Below are 25,391 nucleotides of genomic sequence, written 5' to 3'. Positions count from 1 at the left end.
ATTGGCCTTGGTTACCACATACTTGAACCAAGTTACCATTTTCTTGATCGAACGATGAAGAAAGTGGTAACGTGTTTTGCTTGACTGATTTGGTTAATTACCATTTTCTTCATGGTTGGTTCAAGAAAATGGTAACTTTGATCAAGAATGTTGTAACTTACCATTTCTTGAGAAAATTTGACCATTTCTTGAGAAAAAAGATCAAGAAAATGGTAAGTTTGGTCAACATTGGGCATGCATGGTTACCACATTCTTGAATCAAGTTACCATTTTCTTGGTCGAACGATCAAGAAAGTGGTAACGTTTTTTACCCCACTAATTTGGTTACCATTTTCTTGATGTTTGGTTCGAGAAAATGGTAATTTCAATTAAGAAAATAGTAACTTACCATTTCTTGAGAAAAAATTAAGAAAATAGTAAGTTTGGTCAAGATATAATTTTGTGATTGCATGTTCAAACCTGATTGGCAAACAGGAGCTTGTATTTAATACTCTGAGAATGCAATTGCCTTTTCATATTATACAGTTGCATGCGTAGGTGGTTACCACATTCTTGATGTGAAGTTATCATATTCTTGAATATAAGATCAAGAAACTGGTAACTTGGGTTTTAGACAGTTTTTTGAAGTTACCACTTTTTTGATGCATCCCTCAAGAAAGTGGTAACTCTTGCTCAAGATTTGGTAAGTTACCAAATCTTGACTGAGTTACCACTTTCTTGAGGGATGCATCAAAAAAATGGTAAAACCCAAATCACACAGAATTTCCGCTCATCTCACTCTCCATTCAAAATAAATAACGTAGCCTCACCCAGACTCTCTCTCGCCGCCCTCGCCCTCTCAGTCTCTCACTCTCTCTGTAAGCTATTCCTCCTCTCTTTCGCTTTTTAGCATTCTCTCTACCTCATCCTCTTGGGTTTCTTCTTTATGAAATAGGGTTTCAAATTAGGGGTTTTTTGGGGTTTATGTTTTTCTTCAAATTAGGGGTTTTCTTAGGTTTGTTTGTTTCTTCAAATTAACTACACCTTCGTCTGACACTGGAGTCTCCCATTTTCTGCTTATCAAGGTTTTTTTTTTCATTTTGGGGTTTTTATTTTCCTTCTGCATTTGGGATAGTTACAAGTTTGGTTTTTGGGCATGTTCAGCTCTGCATTTGGGTTTTGCATCTCACAGAGAGTGCAAAAAAAGACTAAGACAAGGAAATAGCCTTGTCCTTACCTACTGGCAGTGGCCCTGTTTACCTCACCATCATCGACTTACCCACTCGCATCCTCAAATATTGAGATATGGGTTGGTTGCTGCTATATCCAACTCCTCCAGCAAATTTATGGAGATATGAGTGAGAAACCGTAGCCCTAAAACAGTTCTTTTATGTACTACTGAATTTGTAGATCTCACTGGCGCTATCAGGTGCTCGGCCTTTCTCTCTCAATTCAATCTCTGTTTTTGTTTTTGTATTTTTTTCTTTTTTAAATCTATTTATGTTCTCAATCAAAGTATATTTGGTTGAATTTTGTTGTAGGTTTTTGGTAGTTCTCTGTATCTAGGCAAAAATCTGGTGTTGGTTTTATAAATTTCTTTATGATTTGGTATTATAGATCAACACTTAATTCCGCTGGATATTCTGAGGCAAGAATAAAATCAAAAAAATCTGGCCTGAAGTTCCAGTTTTTGATATGCTTCCTTAATCCTTAGTTCTAAAATTATTTCTTCCCTTTTTCCTAATATAATTAGATATCCAAATGTATATATTGAGGTGAGATTTTGAAACAAGATACTCGAACTTTGTTTACATGGGCTCTTGATGGTGAAATTCTTGTTCTTAACATTACCCAACAACAGATTTTTGCCTCCAACCCCCAATTAAATAGCAACAATGATTGCAGTTCTCATTTAAGAGGAATGATGCAAAACCCTGAATTTCTTTGTCAGTTGGCTTCTCCTGAGAATATGCAGGTATGGTAATGAGTTACTAGCTTGCTTTTGGAATTTTGAAGTGTTTGTTTACCTAGGCTACCCAATTCACATGAGAAGTCTACTAGATTGGGTTTCTACTTTGTAGTTGTTTTGGTTTGTTGTATTTCTTTCTACTTTTCTTGTTTGTATGAACCTCTTGTATCACTTTGGCGGTTTTCCTTTTAATGGTTGAAGTATTTTCTGTTTCTCTTTTTTAGGAACATGTTTTGGGTTGGGATCATTGTAAATTGTGGAGTTGGAAATTAATAAAGCTATGTAAGGTCTTGATGCATGTTTTAAGTGAACTGCAATGAGTAAGGGAATATGTTGGTTTTGACTTGCAATAGAGCAGATGTAATTGGACACTTGATGAAATTTATATGAATAATACTTGAGAAATGTTTAGCCTTTTCTTTTCCTTAGATGATGCTGGTTCAGATCAATTTGTAGCTTTCAACTAAATTTATCACTTGTTATGGTTTTCTTTTGTAGTTTTGTATGTCAAGGGTAGTTAGTACGTACTCCGCATTGGGGTTTATTAGTTTTTTTATAGTCGCGTGTGAATTATTGGAAAGATTTTCAAACATGTCATGCAGATTGGCCTGTAATGAGTTACAAGGAATTGTGTTAATGCATATTGGACTATAATGAGTTCCACAAACCTAGGAAGACTGATATTTTGATTAACATACTCTGCAGTTGAAGGATCATTTGAGGATGAGAATACTGGTATGTTTACTTTCTTATCTATTTTGTTTAATTTGTTTTCTATGTAAATGTCATCATAAGAAGGAAAAATTGATAACTTTTATTGCTACTTTTGTACTGTCACAACTGAGCCAGCTGTTTGTTTGAGTACTGGTAAGCCCCTCTTGTTAGTATGGTGTTTTATTATCTGTTTGTTATTTTTTCATTCTGGGCTTGAATGTTGTGTTCACTATTTATTCATGGTAGATGTTGAGACGAATGCGTGCTCGGATAACAATGGTGGTTGCTGGCAAAATAAAGCAGCCAACCTCACAGCCTGCAAGGTATAGATCATAACTTACTAGCTCATCACATGCTTTTTGACAAATCAGAAAATCGTGTATTTTAACTCCTCTTCTTTGGGACTTCGGCTCGCACACTCAGGATACATTTCGTGGGAGGGTTTTTGAGTGCCCCCTAGTTGATGGTGTGCAGTTCAAAGGAGATGGTTACACTAGCTGTGAAGGTAAAACGAAAAAACTATATATTTTTTGTTTATGTCAAAAAAGACATGAAAATTAAATAGAGAAGGCAAAAGTGTGGTTAAAAAAAATTGTGGATTTTTTTAATGCTCCTGGTTTTGCATTCAAGTTGCTCAAAAGGTTTGATCAAGATTTAATGATCCTAGTTGTTTATATCTAGATATTGCAGACTTAGTTCTAAAAATAAATATGTATGGGTTACAGATCAATGGAAATCTACACTGAAATTTCAGTTCTTATATTCTTCTTCATGTTAATCAAATTATAGCTAGAATACTTCCACTTTGCAAAAGTTTTCCTTTTGTTGCACATTGTATTTCAATATATTAATATTACCATTGGCTTCCAGCGAGTGGGCCTGGGAGGTGCAAGGTAAACAATGGAGGTGGTTGGCATGAAGCTCAAGATGGACATGCATATTTTGCTTGTACGGTAAGTGATCTTTATGTGTTCCTTTTTTTTTTTTTTTTTTTTTTTAAAACAAAACATTCTGCTCTTGGAAAATATATTTATTTTAAATTCCTATTATTTCTCTAAACATGATGATGGAGAGGTCAAATACAAGTGTCCTGCTGGGTTTAAAGGTGATGGTGTCAAAAGTTGTGAAGGTAAGAGAAATTAACGTCTTGGTATTTTTTGTTGTTGTTTTTCTATTTCACTGTAATAGGAAATAAATCTAGTAATGCATTGATGTCTAAATAGCTCAAGTTCAGAAATTAAAGTCATGTTTTTGTACTGTGACAACAATGGTTCGATGCAATATATTGCCAATTTTGAAGGTAATCAACGCCCAGCCTGGGGATGCAAAGGGACTAATGTAAGTGAACGTTTTTGTTAAGTTTGGCCGACCATTTGTGCAACCAAAACATTGAAATGTCATAATGCATGTGTTTTGTATTAGGGTAAGGCTGACTGCCATGGCTGGATATGGGTAGATGAGTACAAGAACTGTGGATTCACCAATGTTTCGGCATCACAACCACCCAAAGATACCGGAGTGTCAAATGTCGCGGATTCATCACAAGGGTTAGCTGCCCCTGATTTATCTCAACAGTCCAGACCCCTGGATTTGGTGGATGAAGAACCTGGGAACGACTATCATTCAGAGTCATCGCCAGACTGCACCCCTGCCAATTAGCGTCCATGGTGGCCATCTGACTCATCGTGGTCACCTGATCCTGATGAAATTTACTCCCCGTATTAACAAATGTAATTATAATGTGCAAAACTGGTTGTGACGTCACTAAACTTGGCAGGCTACAATCAGGAAGATTGCTGTTACTCTTGATTAATTTTGCAGTTTTCATGTTGTGAGAATTGCTTCTTGGGTATCTGCTTGGTTATTGTTGTACTAAGACTCAATCTAAGTACTATGGATGAAGTGTATGCTTGGCCATTTTATTTTATGCATTTTGTTCGTTCTGTTGTTTATGGATGTGAGTAATGTGACTGTGTATATATGAATACGTGGCTGCATTGTTTGGTAAATAAATGACGTATCGGTGTGCATCCTGAAAATTATGACAATTAAGTTATTGAGACGTTAATAAGTGCATGTTCGTTAGTAAATATTCAGGCACTCCAATTTAAACTAGCAGAGGATAATTGGGTATGTTAGACTAGACAAATACATTCATTTAAGAAGAGATGCTGAAAAACATAATGTCATGGGCAGGGGCTTGCCTCTGCAATAATATGCCTTATAGGAACCCTAGTTGTGCACGAGGATGCAGTAGACCTATCATTCAATCTCATGCAGAGTTCCATGTGTCCAAGAAGGAGGCAGATTCTTCAACAAATGCTGCCTCTGGCGCGTTTCCAGACTAGTCAAACTGTGTAATTTTGGATTGCATGTCAAAACCTGATTGTCAAACAGGAGCTCGTATTTAGCACTCTGAGAATGCAATTGCCCTTTCGTGTATACACAATTGCAGTGCGAAACCTTTTTTTGGCCCAGTGATATTCAGCAACATGTAAATGCTTGATTCTAACATTGCTTGTTTATTAAGTCAAAACTATTACAAGGGGATCAATTAAATTTATAGTCTTTATGAAACTAGACAAACTCACATCTCCACGAAAAAGTTAAGTACATGTAGGGAATCAAATTGTAAGAGAAATGAGCTAAAAGGCTTCCGCCAAAATATATTAGTAGGAACCACAGTTACTGTCTAAATGTATAAATATGAGTGGTTTGGGTTTTGGTTAAATTAGAAACTTAAACTTAAACCCTATATTATATATCCTAAATCCTATTGTGTTTTTTTTTAATTTTAAATCCTATAACTTACCCAATACCCTATACCTTAAGACTATATTTCATAGTTGGTAATTTGGTATATAACTATAGAAGCAATTTTGTTCAGAATTTTGGATTGCATGTCAAAACCTGATTGTCAAACAGGAGCTTGTATTTAGTAGTCTGCGAATGCAATTGCCCTTTTGTCTATACACAGTTGCAGTGCGAAACGATTTTTGGCCCAGTGATGAAGTTACCATTCTCTTGATGTTTAGTTCAAGAAAATGGTAACTTGGATCAACAAAATGGTAACTTACCAATTTTTGACAAAAAGTTACCATTTCTTGAGAAAAAAATCAAGAAAATGGTAACTTTGGTCAAGGTTGGGCTTGGTTACCACTTTCTTGATCGAAGTTACCATTTTCTTGATCGAACGATCAAGAAAGTGGTAACGTTTTTGCCCCACTGATTTGCTTACCAGTTTCTTGAGGATTGGTTCAAGAAAATGGTAACTTGGGTCAAGAAAATGGTAACTTACCATTTCTTGAGAAAAAGTTACCATTTCTTGAGAAAAAGTTACCATTTCTTGAGAAAAATAATCAAGAAAATGATAACTTTGGTCAAGATTTGGCTTCGTTACCATATTCTTGACTGAGGTTACCATTTTCTTGATCGAACGATCAAGAAAGTGGTAACATTTTTTGCCCCACTGATTTGGTTACCATTTTCTTGATGTTTGGTTCAAGAAAATGGTAACTTGGATCAAGAAAATGGTAACTTACCATTTCTTGAGAAAAAGTTACCATTTCTTGAGAAAAAAAATCAAGAAAATGGTAACTTTGGTCAAGGTTGGGCTTGGTTACCACTTTCTTGATCAAAGTTACCATTTTCTTGATCGAACAATCAAGAAAGTGGTATCGATTTTTTCTTGGCTGATTTGGTTACCATTTTCTTGAGGATTGGTTCAAGAAAATGGTAACTTGGACCAAGAAAATGGTAACTTACCATTTCTTGAGAAAAAATTACCATTTCTTGAGGAAAAAAATCAAGAAAATGGTAACTTTGTTCAAGGTTGGGATTGGTTACCACATTCTTGAACCAAGTTACCATTTTCTTGATCAAACGATCAAGAAAGTGGTAACGTTTTTTGCTTGGCTGATTTGGTTACCATTTTCTTGAGGATTGGTTCAAGAAAATGGTAACTTGAATCAAGAAAATGGTAACTTACCATTTCTTGAGAAAAAGTTACCATTTTTTGAGGAAAAAAATCAAGAAAGTGGTAACTTTGGTCAAGATTGGGCTTCGTTACCACATTCTTGAACCAAGTTACCATTTTCTTGATCGAACGATCAAGAAAGTGGTAACGTTTTTTGCTTGGCTGATTTGGTTACCATTTTCTTGAGGATTGGTTCAAGAAAATGGTAACTTGAATCAAGAAAATGGTAACTTACCATTTCTTGAGAAAAAGTTACCATTTTTTGAGGAAAAAAATCAAGAAAGTGGTAACTTTGGTCAAGATTGGGCTTCGTTACCAAATTCTTGAACCAAGTTACCATTTTCTTGATCGAATGATCAAGAAAGTGGTAACGTTTTTTGCCCCACTGATTTGGTTACCATTTCTTGAGGATTGGTTCAAGAAAATGGTAACTTGGATCAAGAAAATGGTAACTTACCACTTCTTGAGAAAAAGTTACCATTTCTTGAGGAAAAAAATCAAGAAAATGGTAACTTTGGTCAAGATTGGGCTTGGTTACCATATTCTTGAACCAAGTTACCATTTTCTTGATCGAACGATTAAGAAAGTGGTAACGTTTTTTGCCTCACTAATTTGTTACCATTTTCTTGATGTTTGGTTCAAGAATATGGTAACTTTGATCAAGAAAATGGTAACTTACCATTTCTTGAGAACAAGTAACCATTTCTTGAGGAAAAAAATCAAAAAAATGGTAATTTTGGTCATGATTGGGCTTGGTTACCACATTCTTGAACCAAGTTACCATTTTCTTGATCGAACGATCAAAAAAGTGGTAACTTGGTTTGAGGCAAGGTTTTGGTTACCATTTTCTTGATGTTTGGTTCAAGAAAATGGTAACTTGGATCAAGAATATGGTAAGTTACCACATCTTGATCAAGAGTTACCATTATCTTGAGGGATGCATCAAAAAAATGGTAAAACTTGTTTACCAGTTCAGCAGGTTATCGATCTATTTTTTTTTTTTTTTTTGTTTGGTGCAGGCATTCTATGCCTGCAGTCATTATAGAAGCTCCCCTAATGTAGTTTTGTCAAACTAGATTCAATGTTTTATGGAAATTTTTAAGAAGATAGCATTTAAAATATCGCATGGTGAGTAGTAAGCCAACAATATATGTTTTTCTAGACCTTTTACCTGTTGTGATGGGAAAATGGTAAATATAATGATATCTTAGTATATCTTTTTAAAAACAAAAAAATATGTGACTCAAGTTTAAGGCTGGAGTGCGAAATACTTCTAGAATGAATATGTTTTGCGCTTTTCGTCTTCGGTCAATTTCCAAGCTATCTTACTTGACGTTATGAATTGTTTCCTGTGATATCAACAATGTTCCAAGCTGCAGATGATTCCGAAGGAATTAAATAGCTGTGGCTGAATGTCATATGGGTTAGGGGAGTGTACTACTTGAAGATCCATTTGGTAGGTCTTGGCTTGTTAAGCTTAGAAGCAGCGGCCAGTGTGATTCTAAATCACTTGATCATGATCACAAAAGATTGAGGCAGAATGCTGTAAACGGAACCAGAATTCACTTGGGGACACCATCATATATATTTGTGTGTGTAAATCAAGGTGTAATTCAAATTCATATTTGCAAAGTACGAAACAAGAGGTGTCCTGTGAAACTTTCTGCTGCGTCTTGATGTAAAAAAATAGAGCTAGTTGATTTATTGCAATTTTCTTTTTAGAAAAAATTTTGATTGCGCGCTATATTTGACTCCATGCAATTTTCTTTTTTTCGAACAATGCAGTGATTTTATATTTGCTTATCCATTTTGGGTAAAGAATGATCTTGAATTCAAGGCTATTTTTCATTCTCCAAAACCTCTTCTAAATATGTTCTGATGAGCCTGAGAAATATTTTTTAATTGTTTTCTGATTTAGATAGATTGACAATTGATCGAGTTTATATTAGTTTGCCTTCCAAATAAAACAAATCAAATATTACAATTACAAAGCAAACAAACATCGTTTAAAAGTAATATATATAAGGCCCATTCCGTTGAAGCATACCTACTCTTAAACATAATAGGTATGGCTTATATGACCAACTCCGCATTATATATATCAAATGTGCTTGGTGTCTATGAAAGATTTTTCTCCTTGGTATATCAATATTGGTTTATCAGCTAGTATATATGTGTATAAATATATTGTTTGGGACAGTAACTACCAAGAGTTTGGTGGTCCAATGAATAAGGCATTACTTCTCTTCTTGGTCTTGTGTTTGAATCATGTGTAGTAACTTGTTTTTTAGTCTTTTAAAGTTAGTTTTTTTTTGGGTTTTGGGTCTTGTGTTCTGTATATATACGTACTTATATTTATATATATTTATAATTTTTTTTATTATAAAAGATATGTCTCGAAAAGCTTACGTCTCAACGCGTCGAGGCTTATGCCTCGCCTACCACTACAACAAATATGGCTTAAAGCCACCTTGAATTGAAACTAGATTGAAGTTAGTGACAAATAACATTTTTTTGAGTCACCAATTAATATTTTAGTTGTTTTAAAAATTTTGGTGGAGTTAATAGTTGCCTTAGGATCCACTAATTTGTACAATGGTTGACTAATAAGTAGCTAAACAAAAATGGTAACCAAAATAGAAAATTAGTGGGAGTAGGTAATAGAATGTTCACCAAATTTAGTTAGAATTTGCACCTATACCTTTTATTTTGTCAGGAATTTGCAATTGCACCTATACTTAAACGTTGGAAAAATAGTGGAATTTCAAAACTTCTGAAAATCTATTTAGAAAATTACAAATTTATTTCCTACTGCTTATTTTATTAAAATTTTTTGTGAGATGTTATAATTGTAATTTTGCAACCTAGGGTTTTATTATAAAAAGTTAAAAACCCATCTACAACAATCACTTTCTCTTTTCCTCCTGAACACAGCCGCACCCTCTCTCTCTTTCTCACTTCTCTCTTCTCTCTTCTCTGCTGTTGATTTTTGGATTATGTTTTCTATCACCATGATTGAAAAACTGTATATCAACCCACTACAACAAATGCCCCCTTTATATATATATATCAGTGAATAACTGATGTCTTTTCATGTTTTCGGGCGATGTCTAGGTAGGCAATATCTAATGTACCTACTTAAGATATCGGTTTTACACTGATATCTACAGTGAGGTTAGACATCTTTTTAGTTTAAATTCTGATGTCCAATGGGCCCTTTAGATATCAGTTCTCTAATTTTCTGGTGCAGTAAGATTCTAAAACTGATATTAAAGATAAGAAAGACATCGTTAATTACTATGTAAATGATCTAAATTCTGATTTAGACATCCGTTCTCTTATATTTATCGATATTGTAAACCCATTAAATGTATTTTTTATGCTCTCTACATAATATTTTATGTGATTTTTGATATGTGAACTACCTTATATATTGTTTTATTCTTCCAGAACTGATCTATATGCTATATTACATATCGAGTTTTTTTTTTTTTTTTCTATAAATAGATGTTTGAATGTATCTAAAACATCTGTATTTGATCTATAATTGATATAAAAGACAATGTTGGACATCAGGTTTTTTTATATTTATTGATATTGTAATGTTACCTAGATATTGGTTGTTTTTGGTAAACTAATGTGCATGCTATTTTATATTTCTGTGTTTTAACATAAACTGATATGAAATTTGTACTATAATATCACTGTTATTATCCAATTTGTACTACAATCCTGATATAAAAGATATAAATTGACATTCAAGCCTGAATTGGTGCAATCTCAATCCATTCCATTACCATTAATTTCAACATCCAATACAAGTATTTCAAGGCTTTCTAAAAAAGGATTACCCATTGCACCAAAATATGGAACATATATCCATAATTAATTACCCGATCACATCCTAGTATCTAAATTAAGCTTGCCTCCCTTTACAAAAACCAATAATCAGCCCATGCACTTGCACACACTACTACAAAAAAGTTCATACATATCAGTAATTTACCGATATCTAAAGCCCCTAAATTTGATATTGGATGATGTGATATCTATTCTCATTGGTTTACATATCAGTTTTGAATTGATATTTATATCATTTTTTACATGCATCAGTTCTTTTTGTAAATTCGATATATTTTTCCTTGCCGGATGGTTAAATACGCAATAACTGATATATTTATAATATATTATATCAGTATTATATTTATAACTGATATCTTATAAATGAATAATATGAGTTTTAATCATAGAACTGGTATAAATATTTCCATAGACATCTGTATTGTATATAAGAACGAATATCTTAGATCAGATTTATATGTCTTTAAATTACAGAACTGGTGTAAATAGACTCATAGATATCATTATTGGTTCTAAGAAATGATATCGTATATCTGAATTATATGTTTTAAGAGTATGGAACTGGTATAAATATACTCATAGACATCAGTTTGAGTGATGCAATTGATTTTGAAGGCATGATTGATATCACTTAAATTGAAAGAACTGATCTCATATATTTTGAAATTATTGTTATGTAAACCCTGTTTAGATATCAATTTTTTTCCTGAAAACTGAGATAATTGCTCAATACCATTACACTTGTATTGCATATTTTTTTAGTGGCCAACCCATTGAGATAAATGCTCTAACATCCATTACATAGTAAAGATCCTCAATTCACATAAATTTCAATATCTCCAAGTACCCAAAATATGTCTACATATCACAAAAATTAGGGGGAGACCTCATCTCTAACCCCATCCTTAAATCTAAGCTAGGCCTATATAGTCAACATGTACAAATATAAGGCATGGCAGTGCACACTTGTTATAATTTGTATCACAGCAGTTCATGAGGGAAAATAATTTTACAAACTAATTGAATCAAAATTAACCCATGAAATTTGCACCTCATTGACTTCAATTTCCTCCCATGTGTACTACTTTCCTTATAAATTCGATCACCTAACAATTGGAAAAATCAAACAAAATTACAAAATCACAATACTAAAAAGAAGCAAATTGAGTATTCATGCCAAATCACAGTACTAAAATATTCAAGATTTCATAGCAAATGGTCTATATTGTTATCTAAATTCATTGTAACTTGTAAGAAAAATATATGAAAATTTTCAAACATATAGTGATTTGCAAGTGCAATATACTGCAAAGGGCATGTCATAAGAGATAGGTAGTGTACATGAGAAAGGAAAAAATGCAAGAAACACAAGCAAAAGAATAACATTCCCCAAAAAACTAGGCCATGGATTTAACATCAACTTCAAAACTCATTTAAAATTTAGAATGAGATAAACTCACTCAAAAGAAGGATCAATTAGTTGTATTGTACCTCAATGGAAGGCAGGCTGACTGAGATGTGAAGGTCCCTGCCATTGTTCACAGCTTCCATCATGTTAATGCAGTGAGAGCTCTCTACATTCTGAGCAAGATCCTGGCCAATGGCTATGCAGATTGCAGCAACAATATTGCTGGCGCGGGCATTGAACCCACCAAGAGCACCAGCCATGGCAGAGTCGGTAAGCTCTGTAGATTGTATAATCCATATAAGGCCTTATAATTAACTATCACATAGAATATATTTTTTGTTGCATTCAATTGATTATCATGAACACAACATATCTAAAAGGATAAAAAATTTATGTCAATTTCCTGGGTTTTCTCACTAAAACAAAGTTTACTCCTAATTCCAATACATTGGGAGGAACAAAAGAAAACCTCAAGTTTCAATTCTTGGAATCAATGAGAAAGACCACCAAGTTAATAAACAGATTTTCAAGATGTAAACATATTTTAATGTTCAATTTTATTAATCAATCTTGCACAGTTTTACATGTATGTAAAAAGACATAAGTATATATCAAACTTTTCCTCTTTAACCATCAAAATCAGACCAATAAGAACCAAACTTTAAACCAGATTATTTCCAACATGTCACACAATGAACCTAAATAATTCCTTCCTAAGAGGTTTGGATTTATTCCTATTTTAAAACACATATGAAGTTAAATATACCTTGGATGCTGCTATTCCATTCATTCAATGCTCATGAACATCTCAGTAGCAACTGGCAAGATACCTTTTTAATTCTCACTCAATAACGTCTCAAATCATCTCATCACCACTAAAAAATTCCTTTCTATTTTCTCTTCCTCACCACTAAAACCCATTACAACCACAGAGAAAACTCCAGCCAAACCCTAAAAACCAAAAAGAAATATGGGATTTGAAGATGACCACCCTGATCACCATGATCACCATGAGCACATTGTGATGCTGCCATTCATGGCTCAAGGCCATCTCATCCCATTCCTAGCACTCGCAAAGCAAATCCAGCTGCGCAAACCCTTCTTCACCATCACCATCGCCTCCACCCCCCTCAACATCCAATACCTCCGCTCCACCATCAACTCCTCCTCAACCCCAAACATTCGCTTGGCCGAGCTCTCCTTCTGCAGCACAGACCACGGCCTTCCCTCAAACACAGAGAACACAGAGAACCTCCCTCTCAACAAAATGGTCCATCTCCTCACTTCATCCACAAGTCTAGAAGCTCCTTCTCGCCGTCTCATCTCCGATATCATCGAAGCAGAAGGCCGGCCTCCTATCTGCGTCATCTCCGATATGTTCTTCGGGTGGGCTACCAATCTCGCAAACAGCTTAGGAACAGTCAATGTTTCCTTCACCACCGGCGGTGCTTACGGCACTGCGGCCTTCGCGTCCATTTGGCTTCACCTCCCACACCGTTCTACGGCCTCCGACGAGTTCACGGTTCCCGGGTTTCCGGAACGGTGTCGTTTTGAGCGGTCTCAGTTGCATCCATATATGCGTGCTGCAGATGGTACAGATGCTTGGTCGAGATTTTTCCAGTCCCAGATTTCATTCTCTACGAAATCTTTTGGTTGGTTATGCAATACCGTTGAGGAACTCGAGCCTTTTGGGTTGGAAATCTTGAGGAATTACTTGAAGCTTCCTGTTTGGTGCATTGGGCCTCTTCTTCCTCCAGATGCGCTCAAGAACTCATCACCCAATTTGGGTTTCAGTGTTTCGAGGCAACGAGCAGGAAAAGAATTGGGGGTGTCTGCTGAGAAATGCCTCGAATGGCTGGATTTGCACGGTTCAGATTCGGTGGTTTACATCTCGTTTGGTTCCCAGAACACAATCAGTGCCTCCCAAATGATGGAATTGGCAATTGGGTTGGAAGAAAGTGGGAAGGCCTTTGTTTGGGTTATAAGGCCTCCACTTGGGTTCGACTTGAAGGGTGAGTTCAGAGCAGAGTGGCTGCCAAAAGGGTTCGAAGATCGAATGAGGGAGAGCAAACAGGGGCTGGTGGTGCACAACTGGGCACCCCAGTTGGAGATTTTGGCGCACAAGGCCACGAGGGCGTTTGTGAGTCATTGCGGGTGGAACTCAGTTATGGAGAGCTTGAGCCAGGGTGTACCCATTATCGGGTGGCCATTGGCGGCCGAGCAGGCCTACAATTCGAAGATGCTGGTGGAGGAGATGGGTGTTGGTGTGGAGTTGACAAGGGGAGTGCAAAGTGTTATTTCTGGGAAGGAGGTGAAGAGAGTGATCGATTTGGTGCTGGATGAAAGTGGCAAAGGAGGAGAGATGAAAAAAAGAGCAGCTGAGATTAAGGACAAGATAAGGGCTTCGATTAGAGAGGATGCTGAAGAGAAGGGGTCTTCTGTTAAGGCTATGGATGATTTTGTTGCTTCTATTTTGTCAAACAGACAAACAAGCTAGAAGTACCAAGATACAGTAATTGTATTGTTTTTTAGTTAATTAGTTTTTATGTAACTGTTCAATGAAAAAGAAAGAAAGAAAGAAGAATGTTGGCCTTTTTGAAAGTCATTTGAGAAAGCGAGCATCATCTATTCTTTGCAAATTCTGGACCCAAGTGTGTTTTTGGGGCCAATGATTTAGTTTGGGACTTGCAAATTTCTTTTTCCACTTTTGATCAGAACAGGTTTTAGCATTGGAATTGAGATTGGACCTCAACCAATCAATTATAGGTATGGAAAATGAGTTTTGCAAAGGAATAGTGATGAAAAGACCTCCCCATACTTGATCCCCAAAATTTTTGAAAGACCTCTTCATACAGATTGAGCCTTCTCCCAGTTTCTGAACACATGTAAAGCATTTTCCAGAGGAGGCGCCCCATAGAACTACACTCCACACCATTTGTCATACCCTGTTTGCACGATTTCCATTAGTGATAAGCTTATCCAGACCAAGGAGCCATAACAAAAGACTTGGACTTTTGGAGGTAGATTGAGTATCCACACAAAATTACCCCTTCAGTCAGGAACAAATCAACTCCAGCTGCAAAGATCATAATTGAAGAAATACATTCATCTTAAAACCAATTGGCAATAGAAGAAATAGTCTAAATCCTTATACGCCACTATGCAAAGTTATACTTTTCCAATGTGCGATAACACTCCACATTCTCATACGCCCCCGAACGTGTGACGTCACTAAAGCCAAATACGTAGACAATTCATACTCATATTGGGTGACGTGGAGCACGTGTGGCCATTGGGCTTAACACACGTGGGTGAACATGCTCTGATACTATTAAGAAATTTAGGCATTCATCCCAAAACCAATTGACAATGGACAGGGACGGATCCAGGAATTAGAATTTGTTGGGGGCTAAAAAAAAACCTCGACGGTACAATAAAATTTAATTAATAAACATAAATGATACACATAGTCAGAGAGAACATAGTCCTAAGTTCATTATAGCTCTTCGAACCTTATCATATTTATTAATAGGATATTTCCATATTGCTTGACATCATCGTAGATCACGTTCAAGAGCACTAGTAGTAATCTCAATATTTAAATCTAACTAGACTCTTTGAGTCTCAACTCCTTCACTTTGAGACTCAGAATCACAAATTGGTGCAGATGAAGAAGGGTTGTTTGTCTTCTTAAAATAAAAAATAATATTGTTTCTTCGCTTCAAAATTTGTGGATGATCAAACATTATAAACTCGAACCTTTTGGTAATATATTATAAACATGACATGTAAGGATATTTTACAAACAAAATCACACAATAGCAACTTATTTTTCTAGCAATATGCAACTAGAATATAATATTTAAATTTAGAGCTTACTTGGTTTTCAAACTTACACTTCCAATAATTGAGATTGAGCTTAAAAGCAATCCCACATCAACAAATTATACGAGTTTTCTGTGAGTTTCCTGAACAATTTGGATGATCAAATATTAATTCTCATTTAATTTTACAAACATTTAAAAGTAAATTAGAAATACCACATCTATTGCATAAAAATTGAATCCCTAAGTCCGCAAATAGCTAAAAGAATAAAATATAAGAGATTGAATAGATATATTAGTATAATAGTATTACCTTATATATATATAAATATCAAAATAAATATCTGTATTTGACTTTAATACCAAAATTTATCGCCTAGCATAAATTTCGAAAACATAAAAAAGAGATAAGAAAATTTCAATCACTTTACTTGAATGATCCCATGGTTACAAAATTTTTACAATTCCAAACTGAATTCTTAGTTACAACATGCATGAGAGAAACGAAGAAACAAAGGGGAAAAAAAATGAAGTAAATATGAAACAGAGTACTGAAAATGAAACTATCACATGCACATTAATTTGAAGAAGAGGTTAATTGGTTGAAGTCAATAGGCAGCTAATTGGCGAGAAGCTGCCAACCTCTTGTATATCTCCAAAACCAATCTGCTGTCAACTTCCTGACCGCCAGAAGAAGCTATGGACATCTGATCTTGTGCTTTTGCCACCTTCTTCCCTGTAAACCTTCCAACACTGCCAAAGTTACTCGCCACCCGAATCATCATGTCAACATAAGCTTCATGGAACTTTGTCAAAAGCTTTATTGGGGTAAGAAATCTCAGCTTCAGCTTTCTCATGGTTCTAATCTTCCAGAACCGTGGAGGACTAGTCCCATTAGGCCCTCCTCCAAGCCTTGTAACCCTCAGCTTCTTCTTGTTGTCAACACTCAGCCTTTGGTACTTTCTCCTCCTCCAGTACCTCTTCAAGTTGTTGTAGTATGTGCTCGGAACAATCTCCATATTAATTAGTCTCTAGTCTGCAAAGAAAGAAGGATGCTTGTGAAGAAGGATGCCTGTGAAATTATAGCTTGAACAAGAGGATGAGTTTGAGAGAGGTGGTGTGAAGAGAGGAAGTAAAGGGGTTTATATAGGAGAAGAATTGGGTTTGAAGTCAAAATGGGTGTGGCATCATGAAGGGGCTTGGTCTTGGAGTTACTTCCGGGAATGAGAATCAGTGAGTTTTTTGTTGTGTATTTGGTCAATATTATCTGTCTGACCAGGCAAAGGCTAATCTTCCAATAATTGAATAATTAATATGTTTGATCAGGTATTCTTATACTTTAATTGATTCATAAATCCAGTCCATGGTATAATTATAATACTATAATGCTATCTTTTATTCCTATGCTTGAATTGATTAGTAAATCCAATATATTCCATGGTCTAATGCTCCAATTCTGACTTGAATAAGACTCTTCCGTACATACAAACAAATAGTGGTGACCCAAAATAATTGTTGTGCTAGGGTAACAACTAACAATGAATCTCTAAATGTACTTTATACTCTACCTAAAATTCTAGATGGCCCATCTCTATTTTGTATTTTTCCTTTTTCCTTTTCTATTTCCCCAAGGAAATGTGCCAATGTAATATCTAAATGAAAACTTGATTTTCAATCACCTATGACTCTCCTTGCAGTGTGGCTTTATGGCCAGCTTTGATAGCCCCCCCTAAGATTATTTTTTATCACATTATGAATTATCTTAATTTGTATACCAAAGTATAATTCCTCTGGTATTAATGATTTCTCCTAATGCCTTAGGTGAATACTTGTAAAAATGGAGCTCTTGTAATAGTTAAACTGTTAGTTACAAATTTTTTATTTTTTTTTAATTGGGGGAGGAGAATCGAATTTAAGTGCATTGTGGTTAATTCTACGGCTCTTCCAACTGGACTACCCAACAACTGCATTATAAATTTTCATTTGAAAATCATTATTCTCACAATCATCAATTAAGTCTTTAGACTCTTTACAATAAAATTAGTTTGACTTTTACCAAAAAATAAAATAAAATTAGTTTGACATATCATTTTCAATAAATAGCGTAATTAAATTTAGAGCAAATTATACGTAGATACCTCAGGTTTACACCGTTTTTCACTTGGGTACCTCAATAAAAAAAAGTTGCATAGACGTACCTCAACTACCATTTTTTGACACTTAGGTACCTCTGTCAACTTTTCAGTCTGCTAGGCTGTTAATTGCTTACGTGCCACAATGACGTGGCTTAAAAAAATGCCACGTGGACAAAAAAAAATGAAATAGTTATTAAAAAAACTAAAAAAAATTAAAACCTAAATAATTAAAATAAAAAAACAAAAAAACCCAGCCACCCTTCCCTCCCTCCGAGACCCCAACCCAGCCATCCACCCCCTCCCTCTCTCCTTCCCTCCCTTCTTCCCAGCCACCCCTTCCTCCCGCCGACCCCACTTACCCCGCCGCCGACCCACCCCGTCGACTGCCCCTCTCCTCTCTCTGCCCCACACTCTTTCTTTCCTCGCACCTCAATTTCTCTCTCTAACTCACTCTCTCTCTCCCCGAAACCCCAGGTCCCCAGCCCCCCACCACCCCGCCTCGACCACCGCTCTCCCCCTGCGTCCCTCCGAACCCAGCCCAACCCCAGCCCCTCTCTCTCTCTCCCCACCACTCTCATCTCTCTCTGCCGACCCTTTGCTTGCCTGATTCCGGCCAAATTTCAGCGCCAATCACCTCGATTTTAGGTGGGTTTTTCTGCTCTACTTATAGGCTTCATGTCCTTATGATTTGGTTGATTTTATTTGGAGTATTTAAAACTTGAATTTTAGGGATTTGGAACCTAATTCGGGTTCTCTTGGGAATTCAAATTTAAGGGGAATTTTGAGGTACTTTTGGACAATTCACACCCCTAGGAACATTTAATTGATTATTAGAATTAGAAATTTGATGAAATTTGGAGTTTTTGTGACATGTGCACTTGACACTGCCACTTTGGGCGGTGATGGTGGTGGTTCTGATCACCCAGTCGTAAAATTCTTTAAATATTATGAAAGGAAGTTTATAATTAGTTGAATTTTGAGTTTAGAAGGGTTGAAGTTGCTTGGAAGTGATAAAACTCCAAATTCTATAGTAATTAGATACTTTCAGATGTCAAAATAGCTAGCTTCGAACGAATTTCCGATAGAGTTGGACTCCACCTAGAATATGTTGGAAATTATGGAGGATGGTTGGGTGAATTGGTGATGGTTTGAGCCGGGAAGGATTTAATTTGAGTTTATCGTTAAAATCTAGAAAAATATTGAGCAGAAACGTCTAGGTTTCACACACACACTTTAAACGTCGTTTAGCCGAGACTAACATTATGTTTTATTGTTTTATCTTATAGGCAAGACGACTATGGCCTGTGACGATCCGGAGGAGGATCAAAACTAAGATTCTCACTATGAGTGGACCTTGATTTTAATTGATCTATGTTTTCTATATGGTTTTCAACCTCATTGATTTAAGTTGAATCTACCTTGAGTTTTAAATATGAAGTTTTCTCAAATAATCATTAATGTTAGTTTGATCACCCTTATGTTGGATTTTATAAATTATGCCATCAAGAAATATTTCAACATTCTTTTATACGTGAATTCATATTGAAAGGATCTTGATTTGAAATGGCGTGCTTTAATTTCAACTTGGTTTATAGAAAGATTGATTATATCTCGTATTTTTATCTCAATGATTACTTATACTTGGTTGTGGGATGTTGTGCTTTGAGAAAATGCATATTTTGATCAGTTTGGATTTGTTAAGGAGAGTTTTGGAATAAGAATGAAATAATTTGGGATTTGGTTTAAATGTGTTGCGAGTTGCTTTTGGTTTTCAAACCACCTACTTCGTTACCCTCCCAGATTATCAGATTGGATAGGCCTTTGGGACCCATCTCATTACACATATAAGCTTTGGGCCGTGTATTGGGATGTCTCGCCTTTTGGGGGCCGCTCTGAGTGCACGTATAACCAAATGAGCCTGTCTGGGAAGTGGCTAGGCCATGAGCCTGCCCGGGAAGTGGCTAGATTACTAGCCTGCCCATGTTTCGAGATTTCTCTGTACGGGATGTGGCTAGATTATTTGCTTACGGTTTCTGAGTACAAGTGTGGTGTGAGTTGTTTCATTTCTCTGAGATTTTGCGAAGTTGAGTTTTTAAATTGTTGAGAAACTAGATTATTTTGTTTATTTGCTATTTTACTTAATGATTTTAATTGATATTCCTGGCTAGCATATCTTATTGAAGCTTTTTGAAATCTAGAGCATACTTGGTTTATTGAAATCATTGCATTGGATGGCCTTTTGAGATTTTCCAAAATATTTTTCGAAAAGGTTTTAAAACTGGAGGATTTCAAAGTCAAATTTGTTTGAGGAAGAATGATTTTTTTTTTTTAAATTAAATTTACGAAAGGTTTTAGGCTATAAAACCATTTTATGTCTACTCACTGAGTTTCTCTCACATTTTATCTCTGTCTTGTTTTTCTTTCCCCTAGATAGTAGTGGTGGTGGAGGTCGAGCCATACATGTCGAGGCATATTTTCTACTTCCATTCCTCTGCCATTGTAGGTGACATTTCCACCTAATTATTTCTATTAGGTTTAATGTAAAACTTGACGTAATAGTGACTTTGATAACCGTACTTGGATCCTCTAACTAGATTGTATTTTGATGAGTCTAAGACCCCTTTGGTTGTGATAGAGGTGGATGTTGGATATTGAAGTGTTTTCTACAGGTTTCATAAGTATATGATAGTCCAATTTCAGGGGAGGTTCTGCTGAAATTTCGGTAGAATTTTCCTTGGTATTGGACCCTACAGGATCACTTCGAGTTTCAGGGTGAAATCTGGGGACGATTCTGTTACCAGAAAGGCGCCTTCAATGGATTTTATTCCAAATGCAATGAGTGTTTTTTATTTGAGACATGATATTAGACTTTGGTATTAGGCATATGTCTTATTTTTCTTGCATTTTGAATATATACTTTGGTTTGTGTTTTTTCTGGTTGGATAATTTGGTGTGCTTTTTTGTTTGGTCAGATAATTTGGTTTTGTTTGGTTAGATAATTTGGTTTGTCCTAGAAATTGCAGAATAGTAAACTATATATTATATATATTTGTGGATTGCAACTTAATTATTTTAATTGGATTTCACGTGATTGTAGATTACTATGGTTATGACTTGCTTTTGAATTTTTTCTAGGTGGCTCTCTATAGAAAATGTCTCAATTGGGCATACATGAAGATATTGAAGTAGATGAACAGGAAATGGAGGATCAAGAATTTTATGAAAAAATTAAGAATTTATTGATGGCAATACAAACAATAGTTTATGTGCAAAAAAAGTTCATGGTTATCTTACATGATGAGCATATTGAACGTCCACTAATTCGACGATTAGTTAGTTGAAGTGGATACATATATATACACAAAGTATTGAATGATCGAAGACCTTGAAAATTTTCAACAGGTGTATAGGGTGTATCCAAAAGTGTTTCAAAAGTTATGTACTATTATAAGAGAAAACACACATTTATAGGACACAAGATTTATTTGTGTTGAAGAAATATTTGCAACCTTTTTACTCATTGTCAGGCAAAATTCTTGATATTGTCTAATTTGCAAGATATTTGCTAGATCACATTTTACTATTAACCAAAACTTCAACCGAGTTTTGAAGGCCTTGAACACAATAGCACCAAAGATGATGGCTAAACAGGACCCACAATGCCAGCTAAAATTCGGGAAAGTACCAGGTTTTATCGTTACTTTACGGTAAGTGATGTACACTCTAATATTATTATTATTATTATTATTATTATTATTATTATTATTATATATTATATATTATATATCTTAAGATATAGATTATTGACTTTATTTCAGGATTCCATCGGAGTTATTGATGGCACGCATATCCCAGCAACGGTAACATGACTCGATATAAGCAGCTATCGTAATCGTCACGGTAAAATATCACAAAATGTATTAGCAGCTTGTAACTTTGATCTGGAATTCATATATGTGCTTTGTGGGTGGGAGGGTTCAGCCCATGATTCAAAAGTGTTAAGTGATGCTTTATCAAGGTGGAATAGACTTAACGTGCCACAATGTATGTATTCATTTATTTATGTTTTTTTTTGTCTAGTTAACATTAGACCATATATTACATACTAATTGAATATGTATTTCATTATTAGGCAAATATTTCTTAGTCGATCGTGGATTCCTAAACCGACGCCAATTCCTAGCCCCATTTCAAGGTGTCCGATATCATCTCCAAGATTTTGTCAGAGAAGGTCACGACCCTGAAAAGGCGGTTGAGTTATTCAATCTTCATCATGCTTTATTGAGGAATGTAATTGATAGGATATTTGGTATATTTAAATCGCGTTTCACAATTTTCAAGTCTGCACCTCCATTACCATACATAACACAAACAGAGTTAGTATTGGCTTGTGCAGGACTGCACAACTTTCTTCGAAAAGAGTGTTGTTCCGATGAATTTCTTGTTGAACAAGATGTTGAATCTTCATCATTTGGTTCATTACCAGTCAATGAATTAAGAAGATAATTTTGAATCAATTTTTCAAACTCAAGAGCAACAACGGGAGAATGCTAATGAATGGCGAGCTGATATAGTACGTTACTGATATGTGAAGAGATGTCGAACACAATGACAATGATGGCAATCAAGCAGATCAAATAAATGGCCTCACAATTTTGCTATGGTTTTTTTAAAATTTTATTGTTTATATGAATGTTTACGATTACTATTTAAAATTTGACAATTTCATTTACTTGAAAATCACCTCAGAGTATCTTACACTTCACCCACAACATAGAGTTCAAGTAATGCTTCACTGTCTTTGAACTGCGAAGACTAGAGTAGCAAATAAATCATGCACTTGGTCTATGACTATGGAGTACGTTGACATTGATGCCTTTAGATATCTTATTATGTTTTTCTTTAATTAATTTTTGAAAAAAAAAAAATTTATTTACAAAGTCCATCAAACTCTATGAGATTCAACATAAATTCTACAAAAGTCTATAAAAGTTTATCCTCTAATTCTATAGAAAGTGTGTAAAAGTCTATCATTAAACTCCGTGGAGTTTTATAGACTTTTTGAAAAGTCAATAAATCTATGAACTCTGTCAAAATTTATTATTTATTCATTTAAGTCATGACCTATTCTGGTGGTTTGAACTGCCAGAATTAAATAAATAAAAAAAAAATACATGTGCTGGCAGCCTAATTGGACATGATTGAGTTTGACCGCTAGCTGGACTTTTTCTGAACAGGAATTTTCCCGCTTAAGCATTCATGTCGGTTTAATCCGTCAGGAAATTTGTTCCTGAGGGTTTAATCCGCCATGTCAGAGAATTTCTGTCGGACTAATGGATCCGCCAGGATTATTTGAGCTGGCGGACAGAGATAATCAGCTAGTACTGCTCGCAAGAAAGACCTGTTTTGTAGTAGTGGAGGTATCTACTCTATAATAGCCTAGCCAAGTTAGTGTTTACAATTAACAGTTGTCAGTTATAATTTTCGTCTAAATCCAAAGCAACAAAATTCCAAAAAGGTAAAAATAAATATATGACGTAATCGATGATGCATTTGAAGTGACGAGGACGCTGCTATTCCATTCAGTCATCGCTCATGAACATCTCAGTAGCAACTGGCAGGATACCGTTTTAATTCTCACTCAATAACTTCCCAAATCATATTACACACATTCCTTTATATTCTCTCTTCCTCACCCCTAAAACCCATTACAGCCACAGAGAAAACTCCAGCCAAACCCTAAAAACCAAAATCAGAGATATGGGATTTGAAGATGACCACCCTGATCACCATGATCACCATGAACACATTGTGATGCTGCCATTCATGGCTCAAGGCCATCTCATCCCATTCATAGCACTCGCAAAGCAAATCCAGCTGCGCAAACCCTTCTTCACCATCACCATCGCCTCCACCCCCCTCAACATCCAATACCTCCGCTCCACCATCAACTCCTCCTCAACCCCAAACATTCGCTTGGCCGAGCTCTCCTTCTGCAGCACAGACCACGGCCTCCCCCCAAACACAGAGAACACCGAGAACCTCCCTCTCAGCAAAATAGTCCATCTCCTCACTTCATCCACAAGTCTCGAAGCTCCTTCTCGCCGCCTCATCTCCGATATCATCGAAGCCGAAGGCCGGCCTCCTATCTGCATCATCTCCGATATATTCTTCGGTTGGGCTACCAATCTCGCAAACAGCTTAGGAACAGTCAATGTTTGCTTCTCCACGGCCGGTGCTTACGGCATTGCGGCCTATGCGTCCATTTGGCTTCACCTCCCACACCGTTCTACGACTTCCGACGAGTTCACGGTTCCCGGGTTTCCGGAACGGTGTCGTTTTGAGCTGTCTGAGCTGCATCCGTTAATACGAGCTGCAGATGGTACAGATGTTTGGTCGAGGTTTTTCCAGCACCAGATTTCACTCTCTACGAAATCTTTTGGTTGGTTGTGTTATACCGTTGAGGAATTCGAGCCTTTAGGGTTGGAAATCTTGAGAAGTTACTTGAAGCTTACTGTTTGGTGCACTGGGCCTCTTCTTCCTCAAGATGCGCTCAAGAACTCATCACCCAATTCGAATTTCAGTGTTTCGAGGCAACGAGCAGGAAAAGAACTGGGGGTGTCTGCTGAAAAATGCCTCGAATGGCTGGATTTGCACCGTTCAGATTCGGTGATTTACATATCGTTTGGTTCTCAGAACACAATCAGTGCTTGCCAAATGATGGAATTGGCAATTGGGTTGGAAGAAAGTGGGAAAGCCTTTGTTTGGGTCATAAGGCCTCCAGTTGGGTTCGACTTGAAGAGCGAGTTCAGAGCAGAGTGGCTGCCAAAAGGGTTCGAAGACCGAATGAGGGAGAGCAAACAGGGGCTGGTGGTGCACAACTGGGCACCCCAGTTGGAGATTTTGGCGCACAAGGCCACGAGGGTGTTTGTGAGTCATTGTGGGTGGAACTCAGTTATGGAGAGCTTGAGCCAGGGGGTGCCCATTATCGGCTGGCCATTGGGAGCCGAGCAGGCCTACAATTCGAAGATGCTGGTGGAGGAGATGGGTGTAGGTGTGGAGTTGACAAGGGGAGTGCAAAGTGTTATTTCTGGGAAGGAGGTGACGAGAGTGATGGATTTGGTGCTGGATGAAAGTGGCAAAGGAGGAGAGATGAAAAAAAGAGCAGCTGAGATTAAGGACAAGATAAGGGCTTCGATTAGAGAGGATGCTGAAGAGAAGGGGTCTTCTGTTAAGGCTATGGATGATTTTGTTGCTGCTATTTTGTCAAACAGACAAACAAGAAGTACCAAGATACAATAATGACAAACAAGATCCAATGTTTTGTCAAACTAGAATATTCAATGTAATAAAGACTTCTAATCTAGTTTTGTCAAACTAGATTCAATGTTTTATGGAAATTTTTAAGAAGCTAGCATTTAAAATATCTCATGGTGAGTAGTAAGCCAACAATATATGTTTTTCTAGACCTTTTACCTGTTGTGATGGGAAAATGGTAAATATAATGATATCTTAGAATATCTTT

At 36.1% G+C, this 25,391-nt stretch overlaps 1 protein-coding gene, 1 long non-coding RNA gene and 2 pseudogenes across 2 annotated transcripts; 3 read left to right on the top strand and 1 right to left on the bottom strand.

The window, feature by feature from the left end:
* The first annotated feature begins 3,674 nt into the window (after nt 1-3,674).
* LOC147292806 (uncharacterized) lies at nt 3,675-4,612 on the top strand. Its single transcript, XR_015120819.1, has 3 exons — nt 3,675-3,791; nt 3,886-4,000; nt 4,085-4,612. It is a non-coding gene; the product is annotated as an uncharacterized LOC147292806 (long non-coding RNA).
* Nucleotides 4,613-12,855: 8,243 nt separating this feature from the next.
* LOC147292805 (UDP-glycosyltransferase 92A1 pseudogene) lies at nt 12,856-14,521 on the top strand (annotated as a pseudogene).
* Nucleotides 14,522-16,339: 1,818 nt separating this feature from the next.
* Nucleotides 16,340-16,919, bottom strand: LOC147292804 (uncharacterized). The gene has a single exon (XM_086233868.1). It carries the CDS (start codon nt 16,748-16,750, stop codon nt 16,340-16,342), a length of 411 nt encoding a protein of 136 aa, XP_086089994.1. The 5' UTR covers nt 16,751-16,919.
* Nucleotides 16,920-23,613: 6,694 nt separating this feature from the next.
* LOC147292803 (UDP-glycosyltransferase 92A1 pseudogene) lies at nt 23,614-25,168 on the top strand (annotated as a pseudogene).
* Nucleotides 25,169-25,391: the final 223 nt, after the last annotated feature.

The sequence above is a fragment of the Dryas octopetala genome, chromosome 2 (genome assembly GCF_963921425.1).
Source record: "Dryas octopetala chromosome 2, drDryOcto1.1, whole genome shotgun sequence".
Lineage (NCBI taxonomy): Eukaryota > Viridiplantae > Streptophyta > Magnoliopsida > Rosales > Rosaceae > Dryas > Dryas octopetala.
This window is presented reverse-complemented; position numbering and strand designations above follow the sequence as displayed.